The following is a 25,000-nucleotide window of genomic DNA, read 5'->3' on the forward strand; positions in this document are numbered from 1 at the left end:
CACACACACCCGCCCACACACACCCACCCCCACACACACAGACACACACACCCACACATCCGTCCCCCAAACACACACCCCCACACACACACACACACACACACAAGCACGCACACAGGAAATGTTCTCCACTCACTAACACACATCTTCCACCTGTCAAACCTTATGACCTGTGGGTCAGTGGTCATATTGCTGGTTAGGTGTGCCCATGTGAATTGTGGAAGTAATGGCGTGTTGTTTACATTACTCTAATGTATATTATTAATATAATATAGTCATATAATGTCTATAATGTATGTGTGTGTGTGTGTGTGTGTGCATGCAGGCAGTCCACTGAATAATGTTCCATTGTGTGGGCAGGGCTTGACTGACTGGTCTCCGTCATTAATATTAGTATTAAGATTGAGACTGTGACCATGTCTGAGACGTACCCTGTTATGAGGACACAAGGTGCATTTGATATGAATTGAACTGAGGTGTAGGGCATGTTACTAGTGCTTGGACCCCTAAAAAAAACCCTAACCCTAAGTGTTCAATTTCTGCTTCCATGCCCTTTTTCTTATGAACAAAACGATTAGGGGTTTTAATATGTGAAATAGTTACACCTACACCATTTATAAACAAAGTGCATTGTATGAAAGTGACAAGCGAGGAAACTGATCTTACGCCATGGTGGTGATGTTCTGGAGCGAGGAAACTGATCTTACGCCATGGTGGTGATGTTCTGGAGCGAGGAAACTGATCTTACGCCATGGCGGTGATGTTCTGGAGCGAGGAAACTGATCTTACGCCATGGCGGTGATGTTCTGGAGCGAGGAAACTGATCTTACGCCATGGTGGTGATGTTCTGGAGCGAGGAAACTGATCTTACGCCATGGTGCTGATGTTCTGGAGCGAGGAAACTGATCTTACGCCATGGTGCTGATGTTCTGGAGCGAGGAAACTGATCTTACGCCATGGTGCTGATGTTCTGGAGCGAGGAAACTGATCTTACGCCATGGTGCTGATGTTCTGGAACGAGGAAACTGATCTTACGCCATGGCGGTGATGTTCTGGAGCGAGGAAACTGATCTTACGCCATGGCGGTGATGTTCTGGAGCGAGGAAACTGATCTTACGCCATGGCGGTGATGTTCTGGAGCGAGGAAACTGATCTTACGCCATGGCGGTGATGTTCTGGAGCGAGGAAACTGATCTTACGCCATGGCGCTGATGTTCTGGAGCGAGGAAACTGATCTTACGCCATGGCGCTGATGTTCTGGAGCGAGGAAACTGATCTTACGCCATGGCGCTGATGTTCTGGAGCGAGGAAACTGATCTTACGCCATGGCGCTGATGTTCTGGAGCGAGGAAACTGATCTTACGCCATGGCGCTGATGTTCTGGAGCGAGGAAACTGATCTTACGCCATGGCGCTGATGTTCTGGAGCGAGGAAACTGATCTTACGCCATGGCGCTGATGTTCTGGAGCGAGGAAACTGATCTTACGCCATGGCGCTGATGTTCTGGAGCGAGGAAACTGATCTTACGCCATGGCGGTGATGTTCTGGAGCGAGGAAACTGATCTTACGCCATGGCGGTGATGTTCTGGAGCGAGGAAACTGATCTTACGCCATGGCGGTGATGTTCTGGAGCGAGGAAACTGATCTTACGCCATGGCGGTGATGTTCTGGAGCGAGGAAACTGATCTTACGCCATGGCGGTGATGTTCTGGAGCGAGGAAACTGATCTTACGCCATGGCGGTGATGTTCTGGAGCGAGGAAACTGATCTTACGCCATGGCGGTGATGTTCTGGAGCGAGGAAACTGATCTTACGCCATGGCGGTGATGTTCTGGAGCGAGGAAACTGATCTTACGCCATGGCGGTGATGTTCTGGAGCGAGGAAACTGATCTTACGCCATGGCGGTGATGTTCTGGAGCGAGGAAACTGATCTTACGCCATGGCGGTGATGTTCTGGAGCGAGGAAACTGATCTTACGCCATGGCGCTGATGTTCTGGAGCGAGGAAACTGATCTTACGCCATGGCGCTGATGTTCTGGAGCGAGGAAACTGATCTTACGCCATGGCGCTGATGTTCTGGAGCGAGGAAACTGATCTTACGCCATGGCGCTGATGTTCTGGAGCGAGGAAACTGATCTTACGCCATGGCGCTGATGTTCTGGAGCGAGGAAACTGATCTTACGCCATGGCGCTGATGTTCTGGAGCGAGGAAACTGATCTTACGCCATGGCGCTGATGTTCTGGAGCGAGGAAACTGATCTTACGCCATGGCGCTGATGTTCTGGAGCGAGGAAACTGATCTTACGCCATGGCGCTGATGTTCTGGAGCGAGGAAACTGATCTTACGCCATGGCGCTGATGTTCTGGAGCGAGGAAACTGATCTTACGCCATGGCGCTGATGTTCTGGAGCGAGGAAACTGATCTTACGCCATGGCGGTGATGTTCTGGAGCGAGGAAACTGATCTTACGCCATGGCGCTGATGTTCTGGAGCGAGGAAACTGATCTTACGCCATGGCGCTGATGTTCTGGAGCGAGGAAACTGATCTTACGCCATGGCGCTGATGTTCTGGAGCGAGGAAACTGATCTTACGCCATGGCGCTGATGTTCTGGAGCGAGGAAACTGATCTTACGCCATGGCGCTGATGTTCTGGAGCGAGGAAACTGATCTTACGCCATGGCGCTGATGTTCTGGAGCGAGGAAACTGATCTTACGCCATGGCGCTGATGTTCTGGAGCGAGGAAACTGATCTTACGCCATGGCGCTGATGTTCTGGAGCGAGGAAACTGATCTTACGCCATGGCGCTGATGTTCTGGAGCGAGGAAACTGATCTTACGCCATGGCGCTGATGTTCTGGAGCGAGGAAACTGATCTTACGCCATGGCGCTGATGTTCTGGAGCGAGGAAACTGATCTTACGCCATGGCGCTGATGTTCTGGAGCGAGGAAACTGATCTTACGCCATGGCGCTGATGTTCTGGAGCGAGGAAACTGATCTTACGCCATGGCGCTGATGTTCTGGAGCGAGGAAACTGATCTTACGCCATGGCGCTGATGTTCTGGAGCGAGGAAACTGATCTTACGCCATGGCGCTGATGTTCTGGAGCGAGGAAACTGATCTTACGCCATGGCGCTGATGTTCTGGAGCGAGGAAACTGATCTTACGCCATGGCGCTGATGTTCTGGAGCGAGGAAACTGATCTTACGCCATGGCGCTGATGTTCTGGAGCGAGGAAACTGATCTTACGCCATGGCGCTGATGTTCTGGAGCGAGGAAACTGATCTTACGCCATGGCGGTGATGTTCTGGAGCGAGGAAACTGATCTTACGCCATGGCGGTGATGTTCTGGAGCGAGGAAACTGATCTTACGCCATGGCGGTGATGTTCTGGAGCGAGGAAACTGATCTTACGCCATGGCGGTGATGTTCTGGAGCGAGGAAACTGATCTTACGCCATGGCGGTGATGTTCTGGAGCGAGGAAACTGATCTTACGCCACAGTAAATTGAGAGCACACAGTGATGCAGGTTGTGATGGATGTTAATATTCAGTCAGTGTTTCCACACAGCTCTGTACGCTATAAAGAACCCTACATTATTTATTTCTGATCAGGGCTCAGTACACTGCCTTAGATCCATCTGTGATACCATATTGCTGGAGAGGATGCTTTTCACAACATGCCCGTGTGCCGTTTTAATCCAGTTAGTGTGTGTGCGTGTGTGCGCGCGTGTGTGTGTGTGTGTGTTAGCGAGATTAATGAAGCATTTCGCTGCCAGCATGGACAACCTGCGTCTGAACTTTACCAAGCTCTACCACACCACCGTAGGTTTTTAAGACCTTAAAGACTATATTTTAACTATATTATAGAGGAGTATTTGACAGGTTCAGATTGCAGAGGATTTATTCTTTCTGTGACTTTTAATTTTTATTTTTAAAACCAGTTTCATCGTAATGTTTTCAGTTTTCTAATTTGTGTTCACGTGTTGTTTGAAGTTTGTGTTGGTGCTTTTGTTGATGCTGGTTTGAGGATTTTGGGGAATTTTCTTTCAGTCCTTTTCCCTTTCAATACCAGTATTTATTTGATATTTCCATTCTTTTTTTGTCATCAATTTATTTTCTTTCTTTCTTTCTTTCATTCATTCTTTCTTTCTTACAGACTGCCTGTGAAGGCTTGCTTGGACCCCAGTGATCTCTCCTGGTGTCTGTATTTATTATTCTGTTTGTGTTGCAGCTGGCAGAGTACAGACAGAGGAAGTCTCAGAGTGATGGACAGAAGAAGAAGAAGAAGAAAACGAATAAAGGATCAGAACAGCAAGAAGGAGAACAAGAAGTCAGTGGAGAGAGAAAGGAATTACCAGCTACAGAGCTTTCCTTTTCCAGAACTCTCCGGAGTGGAGAAACTGTTAAACATGACCAAACATACACAATAGAGGTGAGCACACACACACACACACACACACACACAATGTGTGTGTAACCAATGGATTTTTAATGGAGTATTGTTGGGATACTGGGTAGGAATTTTGGGAAGATTGTGAGCATTGGAACGGCAGTTAGCAAACTTTGCAGTGCTGAATTTCGTGTGGGTTTTGATGCTAGTTTTTAGGAAACTTTAGGTTACTGTTTTGGGAACTTTAGGATCTTGGGGATGCTAATTTAGGGAACTTGGGGATACTGGTCTGGGAGGTGAGAGACATTAACTCTGGTTTGGGGACACTGGTTTGTGGATCTAGTTGATGCTGGGAACCTTGGGGAGCTGGTTTATTGGAACATGGGGGAGCTGAATTGGGGAAAACTGGGGGCGCTGGTTTGGGGAAAACTGGGGGAGATGGATTTGGGGGAACCTGTGGGCACTGGTTTATGGGAACCCGAGGGGGCTGGTTTGGGGAACCTGGGGGAACTGGTTTATGGGAAACTGTGGGCGCTGGTTTATGGGAACCCGAGGGGGCTGGTTTGGGGAACCTGGGGGAACTGGTTTATGGGAAACTGTGGGCGCTGGTTTATGGGAACCCGAGGGGGCTGGTTTGGGGATTTAGTATAGCTTGTTAGGGAATATTTTGATGAAAGAGATTGTTAAGATCTTGTTAGAGAACATTTGGATAAAGAACATTACTTAGACCTCAGAACACAGTAGTGATGTTTTAGGGATGTCATGAGAACCGATACTTTGGTACCAAGTCGGTACCAACATTCTTAAAATGTGACGGTACTTGTTTTTCTGCACTAGCTTTGGTACCGTTGGTAATGAAGATATCGTGGTTGCAATTCTTCCGGAACTGAAGGGGGCAGCATATACGTGCAAGTGTTTTAGTCGGTCCACAAGTGGTGAAGAAGAAGAACGCCTACAAGCACACAGGAAAACTACAGAAGATTAGCTTAGCTTAACAAGTTTAGCTCCGCCCCGACTCGTTGAGAGGAAAAGAGAGGAAAGCTCGTATCGGTTTCCGGTGTGTAACTGATGCTATCGTACATTTCAAAGCGAGGAAACACCTGGAATTTGGCGAAGCACCTGAAACACAGGCTCTATATTATGTTTGTTTGAGGCAGCTGCATTGTGGCGTGACACCAGCTAACGTTATGCTCCATGTAATGTTAGCGATAGCCAGTTATTTATTAACGACGCTAACGCATTGCAGTGTGATGAACTACCTCCTAATGTTCCTCCATCATCTCCATTCAGCCCGGGTCCTGTCAGATACATGTAGTAGTGTCACTAATAATTATTCACATGTTCATGCTTTAATAAATCTTTTTATCCTGACACCATATCAGTGAATTTAAACTAATGCTGTGTGTGTGTGTGTGTGTGTGTGTGTGTGTGTGTGTGTGTTTAGGAGTGCACTTTAGCACTTGTCATTAGTTATTGTCAGACAGTGTTTGATAACTAAAATATCCCTCTCTCTCTCTCGCTCTCTCTCTCTCTCTCTCTCTCTCTCTCGCTCTCTCTGCCAGTATCAGCCAGAATAGAATGTCCTCCAGGAGTTTTTAATTTTATTTGTACATTTCTTTTCTTTTTCTTTATTTTTAAACCACACCGTGGTATCGACTTTGGTATGGAGTATCGTGTACTTTTGGTGGTATCGGTACCGACTACTAGATTTTTGGTATCGTGACATCCCTTGTGTGTGTGTGTGTGTGTGTGTGTGTGTGAATAAGAGATGCTACTCTTCAGTCACAGCAGCAAATCTATGAACAAAGCCTGAAAATACTAATGACCCTGTTGCCATGGGCAACACAGCATGATGAATACTGGAGTTGGGGAATCCTCATTTAACCTTTTGATTATAAATGACTAATAATATAGATTATAGATGAAGGAACACTCAGAGTTGTTATTATAAACTATTCTAATAAAGTACTCTAGTAAATAAACTCTAATGTCTAATAATGCTTTAAGTGAATTATCACTTAATTACCTATTATTATTATTATTATTATTATTATTATTATTAGTGTGAATAACTGTCTTCATAATTCCCAACCTTTTATCACTGTTTATAATATTATCATATTAATTAATACTGTATTAATTAATGGTAGTGTTCTACACTAAATGTAGTGCACTAATTGTCCACTAGGCCTGAGAGGCCTTTTTAATCATTCATGTTGTTTTTAGCGGTGTAAGCTAACATTAGCTCGCTAATTTGCACTAGTGCTGATAACCTGTAGGATTTCAGTCAGATAATGTGTATTAACAAATAACATGGACCTGCTTATGAATATTAATGACCAGGGGCGGTCTCAGTCAGTTGAAGAGATAAGTCACTTATCACTGTTTGTTAAACTGTTTGTTTTCAGTGTATGAGTGCATAAAGCACTGTGAATACAACACACACACACACACACACACACACACACACACACAGAGTAAACCACTGTGTATGTGTTTGTAGATGAGCTCAGTAACAAGTAAAACAAAAGCAGCAAATTAAACCAATACCAAGAGATAATCTGTTAAATTATGTGTGTGTGGGGGGGCCATTAAAAGCTAGTCGTAGGTGGATGTTACACACACACACACACACACACACACACACACACACACACACACACACATGCACACTTGGCCCTGAAGCTCTTCAGCTCTGAAAGGTGTTTGCTTTTTTAAATGACTGCAGAATTACCGGTTGCCCTGGAAACAGACTGCTTGGGCTGTGCGGGCTGTGCGGGCTGTGTGTGTGTGTGTGTGTGTGTGTGTGTGTGTGTGTGTGTGTGTATGTGGGGGCAGGGTGGAGGTTCACATGGCCTTAAACTGTAGCTCAGCTTTCTCTGTAGAACTGAACATCGTGTATCAACGTGACTGTGCAAAAATAAATAAATAAATAAATAAATAATAATCAAACCTTTTATCTCTCGTCCCTGCCCCTGATCTCTGCCTCATAATGCTGTCCGTTCTCTAAACCAGGACAGCTCAGCCTCACAATTAAATACTGAGTAGCTGTATAACTTCATCCTGACGCTGTTGCTGTGGAAACAACTGTAATGACAAACGTGTATACACACACACACATACACACACACGAAGCACAGCACTGAGCCTGTCAAAACAAAAGTAAACTGTTCCTCACACCTTAAGGCTGAACACACACTGTGTAGTATGTATATGTGTTTGTGTGTGTGTGTGTGTGTGTGTATGTGTGTGTGTGTGTATATATATATATATATATATATATATATATATATATATATATATATATATATATATATATATATATATATATATATATATATACACAATATGACAGATAGATATGACAGTTGGACAGTTAGATAGACAGACAGAAAGATGGACGGTTATAGAGACACGCAGGCCAGTACAGACCAATGGATAGTTAGACTGACAGACAGGCAGACAGACAGGTGGAAGGATAGACAGTTAGATAGACAGGTGGACAGTTAGATAGATAGACGGACAGTTAGATAGACAGACTAGAGATATGAACATACAGATAGCTGTATGGACAGACATGCATAGGCAGTTAGACAGACAGAGTTAGACAGATTGTAAGACAGACAGGAGTCAGACTGGAGTCAGTGTGTAAGACCGCTGGAGGAGGAGGAGCAGGAGGTTGATTTAAAATGTAATATGTTTTCCCTGATCTGTTTCAGCCTGAGAGTGAAATCTCCACCACGGCAGAAGATTATTCCTCTGAGGTATGTGCACTTCACACACTCTGTTACACACTGAACACCGTTATACCCCAAGCACACGCCCTACACACATGCATACCACACTGGAACATTTCTAGAACTCACACTGGGGTTTTTGGTTTGTGACTTATATTATATTTCAGCGGCATTAGAAGCAGTGCCATTATGTAACATTGCATGCTGTACTAGTCCTGAAGATCCAAAATTTAGACATTCAGGATTAGGCCTTCAGGAATACAGTGTCAGGATTAGGTATTCAGGAATACAGTGTCAGGATTAGGCCTTCAGGAATACAGTGTCAGGATTCGGTCTTCAGGAATACAGTGTCAGGATTAGGTATTCAGGAATACAGTGTCAGGATTCGGTCTTCAGGAATACAGTGTCAGGATTAGGTATTCAGGAATACAGTGTCAGGATTAGGCCTTCAGGAATACAGTGTCAGGATTCGGTCTTCAGGAATACAGTGTCAGGATTAGGTATTCAGGAATACAGTGTCAGGATTCGGTCTTCAGGAATACAGTGTCAGGATTAGGCCTTCAGGAATACAGTGTCAGGATTCGGTCTTCAGGAATACAGTGTCAGGATTAGGTCTTCAGGAATACAGTGTCAGGATTAGGCCTTCAGGAATATAGTGTCAGGATTAGGCCTTCAGGAATATAGTGTCAGGATTAGGCCTTCAGGAATACAGTGTCAGGATTAGGTATTCAGGAATACAGTGTCAGGATTAGGCCTTCAGGAATACAGTGTCAGGATTCGGTCTTCAGGAATACAGTGTCAGGATTAGGTATTCAGGAATACAGTGTCAGGATTAGGCCTTCAGGAATATAGTGTCAGGATTCGGTCTTCAGGAATATAGTGTCAGGATTAGGCCTTCAGGAATATAGTGTCAGGATTCGGTCTTCAGGAATATAGTGTCAGGATTCGGTCTTCAGGAATACAGTGTCAGGATTAGGCCTTCAGGAATACAGTGTCAGGATTAGGCATTCAGGAATACAGTGTCAGGATTAGGCATTCAGGAATACAGTGTCAGGATTAGGTATTCAGGAATATAGTGTCAGGATTAGGCCTTCAGGAATACAGTGTCAGGATTAGGCCTTCAGGAATATAGTGTCAGGATTCGGTCTTCAGGAATATAGTGTCAGGATTAGGCCTTCAGGAATATAGTGTCAGGATTCGGTCTTCAGGAATATAGTGTCAGGATTCGGTCTTCAGTAATATAGTGTCAGGATTAGGTATTCAGGAATATAGTGTCAGGATTAGGTATTCAGGAATATAGTGTCAGGATTAGGCCTTCAGGAATACAGTGTCAGGATTAGGCCTTCAGGAATATAGTGTCAGGATTCGGTCTTCAGGAATATAGTGTCAGGATTCGGTCTTCAGGAATATAGTGTCAGGATTAGGTATTCAGGATAAATTGGTTGGGATTAGGTATTCAGGATAAATTGGTTGGGATTAGGCCTTCAGAATTAAGTCTTCAGGATTAGGCCTTCAGAATTAATGGGTCAGGACTAGGCCTTCAGGAATATAGTGTCAGGATTAGGTCTTCAGGATTAGGTTCTCAGGATTAGGCCTTCAGAATTAATGGGTCAGGATTAGGTCTGCAGTATTAGGTTATCAGGACTAGGCCTTCAGGAATATAGTGTCAGGATTAGGTCTTCGGGATTAGGTTCTCAGGATTAGGCCTTCAGAACTAATGGGTCAGGATTAGGTCTGCAGTATTAGGCCACACAATTCAACATATATTTAAGATTATGCTAGAAGGTTCAAGAGCAGGCCTACTGGTATAGCCTTTCAAGATTATAGTTAAGATTGTACTACTCTACACACGATTAGACCTTTAAACCTTTACTATTAGACCACAAGATCCAAAACAATTAATTCTCAGGCTCAGAGACTATACCTTTAAGGTTTTAAGATCATACCTTCAAGATGATACCTGGGCCTAGCTGTTCAGAAGTAATCTGATCGGATTTCGGCTATCGGATTGGATCTTATCTTGAAAATGGGTTGTTCAAAAGAAAAAAGTTTCTAAAATCAGATTAGATCATGCAGTCCAATCTTGATTTTGATCTGGATCAAACCTTCAGTATGTATTGTTTAAAACGTTTTAGTAGGATTGGGAAACCTGTGATATAAAAAATCAGGATTATCCTGATCCCAGCAGAAGCGTGGATTCAGGGAGGATTTCAGTGCAATGGTTAAACAAATCAAGTGTGAAATATAAATGAATGTATACTCTACATGATATCAATGTTGTATTATTTGACCAGTTTTATAGTTTTATTGCATTTTGTTCCTGAAATCCTCCCTGAATCCACGCTTCTGCTGGGATCAGGATAATCCTGATTTTTTACATCACAGGTTCCCCAATCCTACTAAAACGTTTTGAACAACACATACTGAAGATTTGATCCAGATCAAAATCAAGATTGGATTACATGATCTGATCTGATTTCAGAAACTTTTTTTTTTCCTGTTGAACAAAGCACTTTCAAGATTAGATCCAATCCGATAACTGAAATCCGATCAGATTACTTCTGAACAACTGGGTCCTGGATTTACTTCTTACAAGACTCTATTGAATGACACTACAGTGTTGGTTCGTTGTGAATTGACAGGTGAATGGTCATGAGATGGCCGAGAAATCGCTGGACGTTGGGGTATGGTAATTCGCCGGATGAGCTTGTACTTGTTCGTTGCTAATCTATCAGTCTTTTACCTTCTCTTTTACATGGTGCTTGGTTCCTCACTGTTTGTGGCCATGATTTCCTCTAACTCACTAACCTGCTTGCTTTTTTTAATCCTCAAAGCAGAGGAGCTTGTCTGCTTGTGAATGTTTTGATTTGGGGTGTAACGATGAATCGGTGCAGTGATACTCTACCATAACGAAGTGTGAAGCAGTCATGCCATTTCCATTACACTAAGCTGGCATGGATGATGATAATGAGGTGGGGGGGGGGTGGGGGTGGGGGGGGGGTGCTTGTTTCCAGATTTAAAAGCTATTGCAGTTTAATGACATTTAACTTTAGGCAAGACCCTACAGGTACAGATTTTGGCCCTGTCAATCATTTCTCAGATTTGTGGATAAATTGCATCTGTAATATGACTTCTTTTAAACTATAAGTAGTAAAACATGTCAAAATTCAGAAAATTTATTTTGCTGTTTTTCTTTTTGTCCACTCATAACCACTACATTATCTGAAACATAGCACTTTTTAAGAAGGCTTCAAACTCCGCCCACTTCAGTCACGTCATGGGATAAATTCCTGAACAGCTCATTTTCTAATATATTTACTTCAGTTTATCTGTATATTATTTACATACGTATTGATGTTTTTAAACGTTCCAATACAAAAATACTTGTAAGAATATCAGCATTCTCTTGGGGACTATTGACGGTTAGACTACTCACCTGTAGTGTCTCAGCTTAAAAACCGGAAAAAGATTTTGAAGATCAGCGACTAGTCTCTCACCATCGATAACATAAACTACGATTGGCTTAGAGTAATCTTCTTAACACAGATCTTTAACCGGTAAATGCAGTAATCAACCCCTGTACTGCTCCTGTTGTGGTATACAGCATTTATTGTTGTTGTCTCTGTAACGATGGGAAGCTGTCAGTACTGTCACGTCCTAGAAACTGTGTTTTCTGTTAAATAACAGTGACACTTAAATACTGCGTATGAATCATATCGTTACACCCCTAGTTTGAATCAGAGGCCATGAGCTGCAGATCTCTGGTGCACATTAACTTGGCCTTCACAGCAGAGAGTGGCAGGAAGGGGGCTGCTTGGCTCTTTTGTGTGCTGTATGTATTACCTTGGAAACTTCAATTGTTCAGAGAGAGAGAGAGAGAGAGAGAGAGAGAATGAAAAGGCTTTTAAGCTGCCAGAGGTAAAACCTTTCGACTCAAACAGACCGACAGAGACGTAGGAAGAGAGACAGAGAAGATAAATCAGTAAGATAAACAGAAAAAGGAAGAGCATTGATAAAAAGGTGCTTTCACATGTTTATTCTGTTTTAATCAGTCCCTAGTGTGTTGTCTTTTGTGTAGTACTTTAGTCAGGTGAGAATCACATACACAGCAATCACACTCGGGTCCGAGTGCATCTGATCTGAGCCACAGGACAGAGCTGTAGGTTTGTTCTGGAGATTTGGACTGACAAAACTCAAATTGAGAAAATAAAACATTTTAAAACCTCATTACTTGTATAATTATCCAGTCATTTATTGAGCATTTGCTTCATGTTCTCCATGCTCAGGTGAACTTTGTTTCTGTTCTGATTTGGATAAATAAGAGGTGTGAAAGCACTCTAATAAGCAGTCAAGAAAGAAAGAGATTATATGGGAAAGAGGTACATAACTTCTAACTAATATTCTTCTTCGGTCTGTTCAGGAGGAGGAGCTCTATGCTCCTAGCAGACTGCAGGAGATGGAGGACGAACTCGCCGCCAAAAACATGGCGGTGGAGGAACTGAGCCGAGAGCTAGAAGAAATCAGAGCTACGTTTGGAGTTGAAGGAGTACAACAGGTATCGGTCCACAGTCCTGTTTAATTTAGCCAGTAAACATGGATCGGGTGAAATGAGACCTGTATTGAGTGATACCTGTTCTGTGACGAGCTGACGTAGTATAGGTGTATACTGATGTACTGAACACTGTTTAGTACAGTACTTACATATTTAGTACAGTACTTATGTATCTAGTACAGTAGTTATGTATCTAGTACAGTTATATTTAGTACAGTAGTTATGTATCTAGTACAGTTGTGTATCTAGTACAGCAGTTATGTATCTAGTACAGTTATATATATATATATTTAGTACAGTAGTTATTAATCTAGTATAGTTATATATTTAGTACAGTAGTTATGTATCTAGTACAGTTGTGTATCTAGTACAGTAGTTATGTATCTAGTACAGTAGTTATGTATCTAGTACAGTTATATTTAGTACAGTAGTTATGTATCTAGTACAGTTGTGTATCTAGTACAGCAGTTATGTATCTAGTACAGTTATATATATATATATATTTAGTACAGTAGTTATTAATCTAGTATAGTTATATATATTTAGTACAGTAGTTATGTATCTAGTACAGTTATATTTAGTACAGTAGTTATGTATCTGGTACAGTTATATTTAGTACAGTAGTTATGTATCTAGTACAGTTGTGTATCTAGTACAGCAGTTATGTATCTAGTACAGTTATATATATATATATATTTAGTACAGTAGTTATTAATCTAGTATAGTTATATATATTTAGTACAGTAGTTATGTATCTGGTACAGTTATATTTAGTACAGTAGTTATGTATCTGGTACAGTTATATTTAGTACAATAGTTATGTATCTAGTACAGTTGTGTATCTAGTACAGCAGTTATGTATCTAGTACAGTTATATATATATATATATTTAGTACAGTAGTTATTAATCTAGTATAGTTATATATATTTAGTACAGTAGTTATTAATCTAGTATAGTTATATATATTTAGTACAGTAGTTATGTATCTAGTACAGTTGTGTATCTAGTACAGCAGTTATGTATCTAGTACAGTTATATATATATATATATATATTTAGTACAGTAGTTATTAATCTAGTATAGTTATATATATTTAGTACAGTAGTTATGTATCTAGTACAGTTGTGTATCTAGTACAGCAGTTATGTATCTAGTACAGTTATATATATATATATATATTTAGTACAGTAGTTATTAATCTAGTATAGTTATATATATTTAGTACAGTAGTTATGTATCTAGTACAGTTATATATTTAGTACAGTAGTTTGCAGTTTGGCACGTAGCCTTATGGTCTCAGAGAAATCACCTTAGTATAGTTTGTCTTAGTACGCCAGGCAGTGGTATCTCAGTGGTTAAGGACTACTGATTGGAAGGTTGTGAGTTCAAATCCCAGCACTGCCAAGCTGCCACCACCAGGCCTTTGAGCAAGGCCCTTAACCCTCAACTGTTGAGTTGAATAAATGAGAGAATGTAAGTCACTCTGGATGAGGAAGTCTGCCAAATGCTATACATGTAATAAATTATTATTGATGTAATGGAGATAATTCAAGCCTGTTAAATGGTTATCTTGATGTTCAGTTTTCACTGTGTGTGTGTGTGTGTGTGTGTGTGTGTGTGTGTGTGTGGTTCTAGCTCCAGGACTTTGAGGCAGCACTGAAACAGAGAGACGGCATCATCACACAACTAACGGCGAACCTGCAACAGGCTCGGGCTGAGAAGGACGAGGTGATGCGCGAGTTCCTTGATCTTACTGAAAAAAGCCAGAAACTACAGATCCAATTTCAACAGGTACCACAATTTACCTTACTGAAACACTGAGTACACCTATCAGAACCAGCAGGTACACCTAGTAGAACCAGCAGGTACACTTAACAGAACCAATAGGTACACTTATCCGAAACAATGGGTTCACCTAGCAGAACCAGCAGGTACCATATAAACTCACCTATCTGAGCACCAGCTACTACATGCTATACCATCACTTCCCAGTCCAAAAATAATATGAACTTCCTTTGGGTGTTTCACTTCCTCAGTGTGGTTCTCTGAACAAGTACACAAACATGTCAAACTTAATAATAATATCTTACCTGGAGCTCTGTTTCCCATTTTAACATGAGTGTGTTACTTGTAGTTGCAGGCAGGTGAGTCATTAAGGAGCTCCAGTATCAGCAGTGCTGCTGCAGATCTCCTGCAAGCCAGACAACAAGTCCTGCTTTATCAGCAACAGCTGGATGAGAGAGACACAATGGTCAAAAGTCTCCAGATGCAGCTGGAGAAGAGGGATGGAAAGCTCAGAGGTCTCCAGGAGCAGTTAGAGGACAGAGATGGAAATGTCAGTAGTCTCCAGATGCAGTTAGCGGATAGGGACGGAGAGATCAAAGGTCTCTGTCAGCAGACAGAGGAGATGGAGGGAAAGGTCAAATGTCTTCATGAGCAGCTACAGGAGAGTGAGGCTAAGGTCAGCAGCCTACAGGAGCGGATGTTGCAGATGACACAGATCCAGCAGAGGATGTCCGAACTTGAGACGGTGGGTGGACTCTACCATCAATCTCCATTCAAATTGGTATTCTTCAGTTTCATCTAATTCTGCTTGTATTCTGCTTGAGTTGACTTGATTACATTTTTCTGGTTTTACTGCAGGATACGATTTAGGAAGTTTTCTCCACATTCGATTGCAAACTGATCCATATGTACTATCTTTCTGCTCTGTATTATCAGGTCTCAAGGAATACAGAAGAATCTTTTACCCAGAGATTTCAAGAGAAGGACTTGCGGATTGAAGAACAGGAAAGGCTAATACTAGAGCATCAACAATCATTATCCCAACTCCGAGACAATCTCCAAGAATCCGAGAAGCGTTTCATTAACATTAGTGAACAGCTGGAGGCAAAGGTCTGTGACCTAGAGGGTTGTGAAGCAGAGCTCCAGGCTTCCAAGGAGAAGGAGCGACTTTCATCAGGTGAAATCTTGCAGCTGATGGGCACTGTGGAGGCCCTTCAAAAACGCTACCATCAGGGCAGCCAGTCAGAATGTGAGGTTCTCCAGAGGGCAGAACAAGATGCTACACGAAGGCTGGACCACTTGAGGGCAGAACTGGACGAGATGTATGGGCAACAGATTGTTCAGATGAAACAAGAGCTCCTTTCTCGGCACACGGAAGAGATGGCAAATACCCTCAATCAGCATTCCACAGAACTGAAAATGGTCTTGGACCAGCATCGCAATGACATTGAGAGATTAACATCTCAGTTGACTCAAAGCACAGGAGAGGTCAATGTCCTGAATGTCAGGGTGATTGAGCTCCAGCAACGGCTACAGGAGATGCAGGTCCTGCGAGAAAAAGCTGAACATGATCTCACACAAACATCTCAGGAAAATATATTTTTGCAAAAACAGGTGCAGCAGCTCATGGAGAACCTGCGCTTAAAGGATCAGGAGAAGAGCCAATCAGAGGTGCATCTCCAACTTCATTCTACGATAACTGACCTTCAGGCTCAACTAGCATCTGTTCAGGAAACCTCAAGTGAGCTGGAGGCCAAGCATGAATCTGAGATTACTAACTACCGGATCAAGCTAGAGATGCTGGAAAGGGAGAAGGATGCAGTACTTGATCGTATGGCTGAGTCACAGGAAGCTGAGCTCGAACGTCTCCGCACGCAGCTGCTATTCAGCCATGAGGAAGAACTTTCTAGGCTTCGTGAGGACCTTCAGCATGAGAGCCAGATGAATGTGGGGAACCTGCGGGATGAGCTCAACCAGCGACATGAGGAGACTGTCCAACAACTCCGCAATGGGTATGAGGAAAGGATGAGGGTGGCTGAGGATGAGAGGTCAGTTTTGGCAGCAGAAAAGACCTCACTATTGCAGGAGATTGCCACACTGAAAAATGACCTGAGCCAAGCACTGGAGAAATCTCGGGTGGAGGAGCTGGTCTCACAACTGAAGGAGCTGCAGGCAGAAATTCAGGAGCTCAGACAGAGACAAAGTGAAAAGGTTGAAACTGATGGAGTACTGTGCAAAAATGAACTGACAAGGGAGTCTGAGCAGAGTTGGGAGGAAATTAACACTGAAAATAAACATCTAAAAGAAAGAAATGCCTCCCTGACAGAAGAACTGAAGTCTCTTGAGGAGGATCACAAGATGCTGGTGAAGAAAATGGACACTCTGATTTCAGAGAACAGGCAAGTGAACGAGATGGCCGAAGAACTAAAAGCTGAAATTGAGAGGCAAAAAAGCACATTCTCATTTGCAGAAAAGAACTTTGAGGTGAACTACCAGGAGCTGAGAGCAGAGATGGAAGAAAGACTTCGGGAACAGACGCTGCAGTATGAGACGAATCTCCAGGGCCTTGAAACGCAGCTTCAAAATCTAAAGTCTGAAACGGAGCATGGATCCATCCAGAGTTTGAAGGAGGAGGATGAAGAACCAGATGGAGGGGCATTAGTGGAAAAACACACAACAGAGCTGATGGAGAAGCTCCAAAGAGTAGAGCTGGAGAAGGCGGGGCTAGTGAAACAGGTGGAACAGAAGGAGACCGAGATAAAGAATATGAAACTGGAGAGTGCAAAGCTGGTGGACCAGATTAAAAGCAGGGAAGTGGAGCTTAGGCAAGTAGAGCAGGAGAAGACAGGGTTATTTGAACAGGTGGAAAAAAAGGAGGAAAAGGTCAAGATGGTGGAGCAAGAGAAGGCAGGGCTTGTTGAACAGTTGGAGCAGAAGGAGGTGGAGCTAAAGAGGTTGGAACTAGAGAGAGCAGGGTTGGAAGAACAGACTGAATTGAAAGATCTGGCGTTAAAGAGAGTGGAGCTTGCGAAAGTAGGGCTGGTGCAGCAGGTTGACCTGAAAGAGGCGGAGCTACAGCAGAAGGAGGCAGAGCTTGAAAGGATGAAGCTGGAGAATGCAGAGCTGGTGCAACAGGTGGACCAGAAAATGGTAGTGCTACAGCAAAAGGAGGCGCAGCTTGAAAAGATGAAGCTGGAGAATGCAGAGCTGGTGCAACAGGTGGACCAGAACGAGGTAGTACTGCAGCAAAAGGAGGCAGAGCTCCAGGAGATCATGTTGGAGAAGGCAGAGCTGGTGCAACAGTTGAACCAGAAAGCAGTAGAGCTACAGCAAATGGAGGCGGAGCTTGAAAGGATGACGATAGAGAAGGCAGAGCTGGTGGAGCTACAGCAAAAAGAGGTGCAGCTGCAGAGGATGAAGCTCGGGAAGGCGGAGCTCACAGACCAGGTTCAAGTAAAGAAGGCGGGTCTTAAGGCAGCCAGGAAGGCTAGACAAAAGGCCAGCAGGGTCAAAAGTTTAGAGGCAAAGCCTGACACTAAGAAACAGAGTCAGCTCAAGATTCAGTTATCTGAGGTGGAGCTTCAGGAAGAGGAGGCGTGTAAGACTGAGCAGCTTTTGGCTCCGCCCCTTTCCCAAGCTGCTGCGGAGGAGGAGAGCGTGAGAGAGACGGATGTCAGTGTTGTGCTTCGCAGTGATGGCGTGAAGCAGAAAACACACGCTCGTACCAAGATCGTCGCTGCTGCAGCGGCGCACTCTCACACACACACTCACACACACACACTCACACACACACTCACACGCACTCAGCCTGCTACTGCTGCAGCGACGCACGCAGACAGAGAGAACAAGCCGGAGAGCGAGTCGGAGAAACAGGTGAGTGAGTTTCACTCATCATTTAGCAGTAGATATACTGTGTGTGTGTGTGTGTGTGTGTGTGTGTGTGTGTGTGTGTGTAGCATTTCAGTTAGCCTTTAGCTGCAGTTGCATTGCTGCATGCAACAGTTGAATCGTGTCAGTTGCATTGTGCCTTTTGTATTTTTTTTTCAAGCTTTTTGTTTTTCCTTCTTTCTGTTTCTCTCTCTCTCTCTCTCTCTCTCTCTCTCTCTCTCTCTCTCTGTGCTTGTTTTTTTTAACTCTGCTTTTTTTCTCTGAGGTGTTGTAGTGTTTGTGTTGTTTATAGTGTATTAAAGGAGCTGGATCTGATCAGCAGTGTAGAGCAGAGTGAGAATTGAATATGTAAATGATGTAAAGATGAAGACAGTGCGTTCAAAGAGAGAGCTCATTAATGTAGAGATCAAGAGACATTCAGAAAGAAAAGACTAGAATATATCTCTGTGGAGAGAGAGAGAGAGAGAGAGAGAGAGGACAGACAAGTGAAGAGGAGGGAGAACACAGAGCACACAAGAGGTGAGAGTCCATACAGATAAAAGAGTGGAGGAGGTTGAGGACATTATGGAGGAAAATAATGAACAAGAAGTGAAGGTGTATGAGAAAAAAACTGACAGGAAAAATCTAGAAATAATGCAGACCTCAGGGCTTGAAATGAATACACAGACACCTGCCGGATATTTACTTCTGCTTATTTACTAACACTTTGCCAGTAACCTTGCTCATTTTAAGAAGTGACAGAATCCTACAAGGTGTGTCCCATATCGATGTATGTCAAAATAACAGGGGGAAACCTGCAGCACTCTCTAGAATAATGTGATCTGGAATTCTCTTTATAGTTTGTTTGGTATCTGTAATGCTGCTTGTGGACATGTTTCTGTGTCGGGAATCTAGAATAATAAATGTCATGCACAGGTTTGGAAGAATGATACGGGAATAAAAACTGACTAGATATTTGTTGACTCCAGCCAGCTAATCCTAAAATATCTCTTCATAGTGACATCATTGTTGATGTATTTGCTTTGATAGGCTTATGACTGAACTAGTTAGTGGCCTCATCTCACTTCAAGACTGACGACTGACTCGCCTCGGGGCTTACGACTGACTCGCCTCGGGGCTGACGACTGACTCGCCTCGGGGCTGACGACTGACTCGCCTCGGGGCTGACGACTGACTCGCCTCGGGGCTGACGACTGACTCACCTCGGGTCAGGAATCATCTCAGCCTTGCGTCTGTTGACCACGGACTTGCCTCGGATGAATGTCTGACTCGCCTTAAGACCGATTACTAACTCGCTTTGTGATTCCTGACTCTCCTCAGGACTCGTCTCAGTTTCATGGCAGGATGAATGATTGTGTGTGTGTGTGTGTGTGTGTGTGTGTGTGTGTGTGTGTGTGACAGGTGGAGAGCCAATATGGAGAGACAGACTTGGTCCCTGTACTGACACACACAGACAGCATGGAAGGTTTTGAACATGTGAGTGCTCATTCACAAACCTCAATAATTCACCACTCTCGTCTTTACTGAATGGTTTCATTCTCTCTCTCTTTCATTCTCTCTCTTTCATTCTCTCTCTCTTTCATTCTCTGTTTCTTTCATTCTCTCTCTCTGGCACTGTTTTGTCTGTCTTCCAGGAGGAATGTCGGCTGCAGATGGAGGCTCAGCGTATCAGCCTCTCTCAGATTCATGCTGCTCAGTTAGAGCTGCTTAAAGAGAGACTGCCTGAGTGGGAGGAGCCTGGGAGACCAGGTGGGGCTAAAGGTAATTGCACATGGGTCAAGGTGATGCAGAGGTTACAGGACTTTAAGGGGTTGAACCAACATGAATGGAAACCTACAACTGAGTGTGAGCACAGGGTTTGGTGAATTTAAAATAGATGGGGCTATGGTGAAGATACAGGTGAGTGTGGGCAGGGCTATGGTGAAGATGCAGGTGAGTGTGGGCAGGGCTATGGTGAAGATACAGGTGAGTGTGGGCAGGGCTATGGTGAAGATGCAGGTGAGTGTGGGCAGGGCTATGGTGAAGATACAGGTGAGTGTGGGCAGGGCTATGGTGAAGATGCAGGTGAGTGTGGGCAGGGCTATGGTGAAGATACAGGTGAGTGTGGGCAGGGCTGAGGTGAAGATGCAGGTGAGTGTGGGCAGGGCTGAGGTGAAGATGCAGGTGAGTGTGGGCAGGGCTGAGGTGAAGATGCAGGTGAGTGTGGGCAGGGCTGAGGTGAAGATGCAGGTGAGTGTGGGCAGGGCTGAGGTGAAAATGCAGGTGAGTGTGGGCAGCGCTATGGTGAAGATGCAGGTTAGTGTGGGCAGGGCTGAGGTGAAGATGCAGGTGAGTGTGGGCAGGGCTGAGGTGAAGATACAGGTGAGTGTGGGCAGGGCTATGGTGAAGATACAGGTGAGTGTGGGCAGGGCTATGGTGAAGATACAGGTGAGTGTGGGCAGGGCTATGGTGAAGATGCAGGTGAGTGTGGGCAGGGCTGAGGTGAAGATACAGGTGAGTGTGGGCAGGGCTATGGTGAAGATACAGGTGAGTGTGGGCAGGGCTATGGTGAAGATACAGGTGAGTGTGGGCAGGGCTGAGGTGAAGATGCAGGTGAGTGTGGGCAGGGCTATGGTGAAGATACAGGTGAGTGTGGGCAGGGCTATGGTGAAGATACAGGTGAGTGTGGGCAGGGCTGAGGTGAAGATGCAGGTGAGTGTGGGCAGGGCTGAGGTGAAGATACAGGTGAGTGTGGGCAGGGCTATGGTGAAGATACAGGTGAGTGTGGGCAGGGCTATGGTGAAGATACAGGTGAGTGTGGGCAGGGCTATGGTGAAGATGCAGGTGAGTGTGGGCAGGGCTATGGTGAAGATACAGGTGAGTGTGGGCAGGGCTGAGGTGAAGATGCAGGTGAGTGTGGGCAGGGCTGAGGTGAAGATGCAGGTGAGTGTGGGCAGGGCTGAGGTGAAGATGCAGGTGAGTGTGGGCAGGGCTGAGGTGAAGATGCAGGTGAGTGTGGGCAGCGCTATGGTGAAGATACAGGTGAGTGTGGGCAGGGCTGAGGTGAAGATGCAGGTGAGTGTGGGCAGGGCTATGGTGAAGATGCAGGTGAGTGTGGGCAGGGCTGAGGTGAAGATGCAGGTGAGTGTGGGCAGGGCTGAGGTGAAAATGCAGGTGAGTGTGGGCAGCGCTATGGTGAAGATACAGGTGAGTGTGGGCAGGGCTGAGGTGAAGATGCAGGTGAGTGTGGGCAGGGCTATGGTGAAGATGCAGGTGAGTGTGGGCAGGGCTGAGGTGAAGATGCAGGTGAGTGTGGGCAGGGCTGAGGTGAAGATGCAGGTTAGTGTGGGCAGGGCTGAGGTGAAGATACAGGTGAGTGTTGAAAACCCAGGCGTGTGTGTAGAGAGAGATCCATCATTAATACCACACTGGGTGAATTCCACACATCTAACACTTTTTGAACATTTAAATTGTCATGTTTACCACATGCACGAACACACACACACACACACACACTTAGGGAGTGTATATGCTAAGTAATGTATCGTTAATTGACGTGTGTGTGTGTGTGTGTGTGTGTGTGTGTGTGTGTGTGTGTCAGCCTGCAGCCCCTCACTGACCTCCATCGCCCAGGACTGCACACACCTGCTCCAGGTATACAACAGTTTTTTAAAAATGCCTTGCTTAATCTACATCAACTAACATTAGCTAACCTGACAGGATTAAAACATATATTTACTAGTTTTAAAAATAAAGCTAGCTAGCTAACTTGCACAGACAGTATTTATGGTATGACTTTTGAGTAATATTTATTAATGTTCTTAAACATAGCCACTAATGCTAGCTAACATGATGAGTATTTATTTTTATACTACTGAAGCTGGTTAGCTGGTCAGTGTGAGGTAACAGCAAGAGGATTATTCATTTTCACTGCTAAAGCTAGCTGGCTAACATGCTTTAGCATTTCTGAGAGGACTTTTGATTTTTAATGCTAAAGCTAGATTCCTAGTTCTGTTTGTTAATGTGCTTTATCTCGTGTGTGTGTGTGTGTGTGTGTGTGTGTGTGTGTGTGTGTGTGTGTAGTTGATTTCTGTTATATGTGGTGTTGACGCTGTGGATGTGACAGATGAACAACTCCAGAATCTCAAACCTTCCACCATCAGAGAGATCATAGACACAACCCGAGGTGTGTGTGTGTGTGTTTGTGTTTTTGGTCACTACAATTCTCACTACTGCTGTGGATTTTTTAAACTAACTGTGTGTGTGTGTGTGTGTGTGTGTGTAGATGTATACCAAAAGCTGCAGCAGTTGGATATGGATGTTTTATCTTCACACACTTGTCTTACAACACAGAGTGAGGATAGAAATGAGGTAAAACACACACACACACACACACACACACACACACAATGCCTTGTATAATGTAATACATCTGAAGTGTGTACTTGTTTGTGTATGTGTGTGCAGATGGTGTTTGATGATCGCTCGGTCAGAACCGAAGATGATGTCCACACCTCCACACTCAGTGGTAACCATCTCCACACTGTTTCCTGCCTCAAGTAGCCTTGGAGATGTTTGTTGTTCCTCTCTTACTTGTATTCAGATTTATGTCACATGATCTGTCTAATCCATCCAATCAGGTTACAGATTGAGACTGAAATCTTCTAACCAATCATGGTGATTTAGCTAGCTCGTATCCATAAAGTTTTAAAATAGTTCCTGTTTTAAGTTCCTGGAACTCGGGAAGTAATATCTCTCCTGGTGTTTCCAGTGAGAACACATCGAGTGTTCATGAAAAGGTTCCTGATATTTTCTGAAGTTCCTGGCATCCTATAAAAATTCCTGGGCTTGTGAAGAAGTTACTGGGTTTCTGAAGAGGTTACTGGGTTTCACTGGGTTTCTGAAGAAGTTACTGGGTTTCTGAAGAAGGTACTGGGTTTCACTGGGTTTCTGAAGAAATTACTGGGTGTTACTGGGTTTCTGAAGAAGGTACTGGGTTTCACTGGGTTTCTGAAGAAGGTACTGGGTTTCACTGGGTTTCTGAAGAAATTACTGGGTTTCACTGGGTTTCTGAAGAAGGTACTGGGTTTCTGAAGAAATTACTGGGTTTCTGAAGAAGGTACTGGGTTTCTGAAGAAGTTACTGGGTTTCACTGGGTTTCTGAAGAAGTTACTGGGTTTCTGAAGAAATTACTGGGTTTCTGAAGAAATTACTGGGTTTCACTGGGTTTCTGAAGTTGTTACTGGGTTTCTGAAGAAGTTACTGGGTTTCTGAAGAAGTTACTGGGTTTCACTGGGTTTCTGAAGAAATTACTGGGTTTCACTGGGTTTCTGAAGAAGGTACTGGGTTTCTGAAGAAATTACTGGGTTTCACTGGGTTTCTGAAGAAGGTACTGGGTTTCTGAAGAAGGTACTGGGTTTCTGAAGAAATTACTGGGTTTCACTGGGTTTCTGAAGAAGTTACTGGGTTTCTGAAGAAATTACTGGGTTTCACTGGGTTTCTGAAGTTGTTACTGGGTTTCTGAAGAAGTTACTGGGTTTCACTGGGTTTCTGAAGAAGGTACTGGGTTTCATTACTGGGTTTCTGAAGAGGTTACTGGGATTTTACAAAGGCTCCTGGGTTTCCAAACACATTACTGGGTTTCTGAAGAAGGTACTGGGTTTCACTGGGTTTCTGAAGAAGTTACTGGGTTTCACTGGGTTTCTGAAGGAATTACTGGGTTTCTGAAGAAATTACTGGGTTTCACAGGGTTTCTGAAGAAATTACTGGGTTTCTGAAGTTGTTACTGGGTTTCTGAAGAAGTAACTGGGTTTCACTGGGTTTCTGAAGAAGTTACTGGGTTTCTGAAGAAGTTACTGGGTTTCTGAAGAAGTTACTGGGTTTCACTGGGTTTCTGAAGAAGTTACTGGGTTTCTGATGAAGTTACTGGGTTTCTGAAGAAGTTACTGGGTTTCACTGGGTTTCTGAAGTTGTTACTGGGTTTCTGAAGAAGTTACTGGGTTTCTGAAGTTGTTACTGGTTTCTGAAGAAGTTACTGGGTTTCACTGGGTTTCTGAAGAAGGTACTGGGTTTCATTACCGGGTTTCTGAAGAGGTTACTGGGATTCTACAAAGGCTCCTGGGTTTCCAGACACATTACTGGATTTCTGAAGTTGTTGCTGGATTCTCCTTCCGCTTCTTCCTTTTCTTTATTCTCCTTTTTTCTTCTCCTACCGTTCCTTGTTTTTCCCTCCATCTTCATTTCCCTCACCTTTTCCTCATTCTTCTTTATCTTCTCATCCATTTTCTCCTCCTTTTTAATCTTCACTTTTAGTCTTGCTCTCCTCTTCTCATCTCTTACTTCATCCTCCTCTCCTTCTTCACCATCTTCTCCTTGTTCTTCTTTCCCCTATTTTTTATCCTTCTGAAGTCCTAAAAACTGACTCAATTCCTGAAACAGTTCCTGTAGAAGAGCGTTTTTACTGTGTTCCATTCTGCAGTATGCTTGTAAGATTGTGACGCTTAATTTTACTTCTTTGTTTGCCATCTTCTTTTCAGAACTACAGGAGCAACTTCAGGAGGAAGTGAAGCACAAGATGGAGATTAAGGAGGAGGTGAAGTTGAATATGAAGTTGGAGCTTTATGAAGAGGTGAAGCAGAAGATTGAGCTTCAGGAGGAGCAGCACAGG

General features: G+C 43.9%; 1 protein-coding gene across 10 annotated transcripts in view; it reads left to right on the forward strand.

Moving 5' to 3' along the window:
- akap9 (A kinase (PRKA) anchor protein 9) overlaps nucleotides 1-25,000 on the forward strand; it is a 91,809-nt gene that overhangs the window by 9,977 nt on the left and 56,832 nt on the right. For 8 of the 10 annotated variants that reach the window (XM_053640872.1, XM_053640875.1, XM_053640879.1 and 5 more), the window contains exons 2-15: nucleotides 4,233-4,433; nucleotides 8,111-8,155; nucleotides 10,771-10,812; nucleotides 12,549-12,683; nucleotides 14,317-14,472; nucleotides 14,816-15,247; nucleotides 15,403-18,339; nucleotides 19,756-19,830; nucleotides 19,989-20,115; nucleotides 21,935-21,987; nucleotides 22,417-22,519; nucleotides 22,619-22,704; nucleotides 22,801-22,861; nucleotides 24,870-25,000. The exon at nucleotides 24,870-25,000 is cut by the window's right edge and continues 128 nt beyond it. In XM_053640872.1, the coding sequence (XP_053496847.1) occupies nucleotides 4,233-4,433; nucleotides 8,111-8,155; nucleotides 10,771-10,812; nucleotides 12,549-12,683; nucleotides 14,317-14,472; nucleotides 14,816-15,247; nucleotides 15,403-18,339; nucleotides 19,756-19,830; nucleotides 19,989-20,115; nucleotides 21,935-21,987; nucleotides 22,417-22,519; nucleotides 22,619-22,704; nucleotides 22,801-22,861; nucleotides 24,870-25,000 (4,584 nt within the window). The remainder of the gene's footprint in view (nucleotides 1-4,232; nucleotides 4,434-8,110; nucleotides 8,156-10,770; nucleotides 10,813-12,548; nucleotides 12,684-14,316; nucleotides 14,473-14,815; nucleotides 15,248-15,402; nucleotides 18,340-19,755; nucleotides 19,831-19,988; nucleotides 20,116-21,934; nucleotides 21,988-22,416; nucleotides 22,520-22,618; nucleotides 22,705-22,800; nucleotides 22,862-24,869) is intronic. The other 2 variants (XM_053640876.1, XM_053640878.1) reach the window with 2 other exon arrangements.

Source organism: Ictalurus furcatus, chromosome 14 (genome assembly GCF_023375685.1).
Source record: "Ictalurus furcatus strain D&B chromosome 14, Billie_1.0, whole genome shotgun sequence".
Classification (NCBI taxonomy): Eukaryota; Metazoa; Chordata; class Actinopteri; order Siluriformes; family Ictaluridae; genus Ictalurus; species Ictalurus furcatus.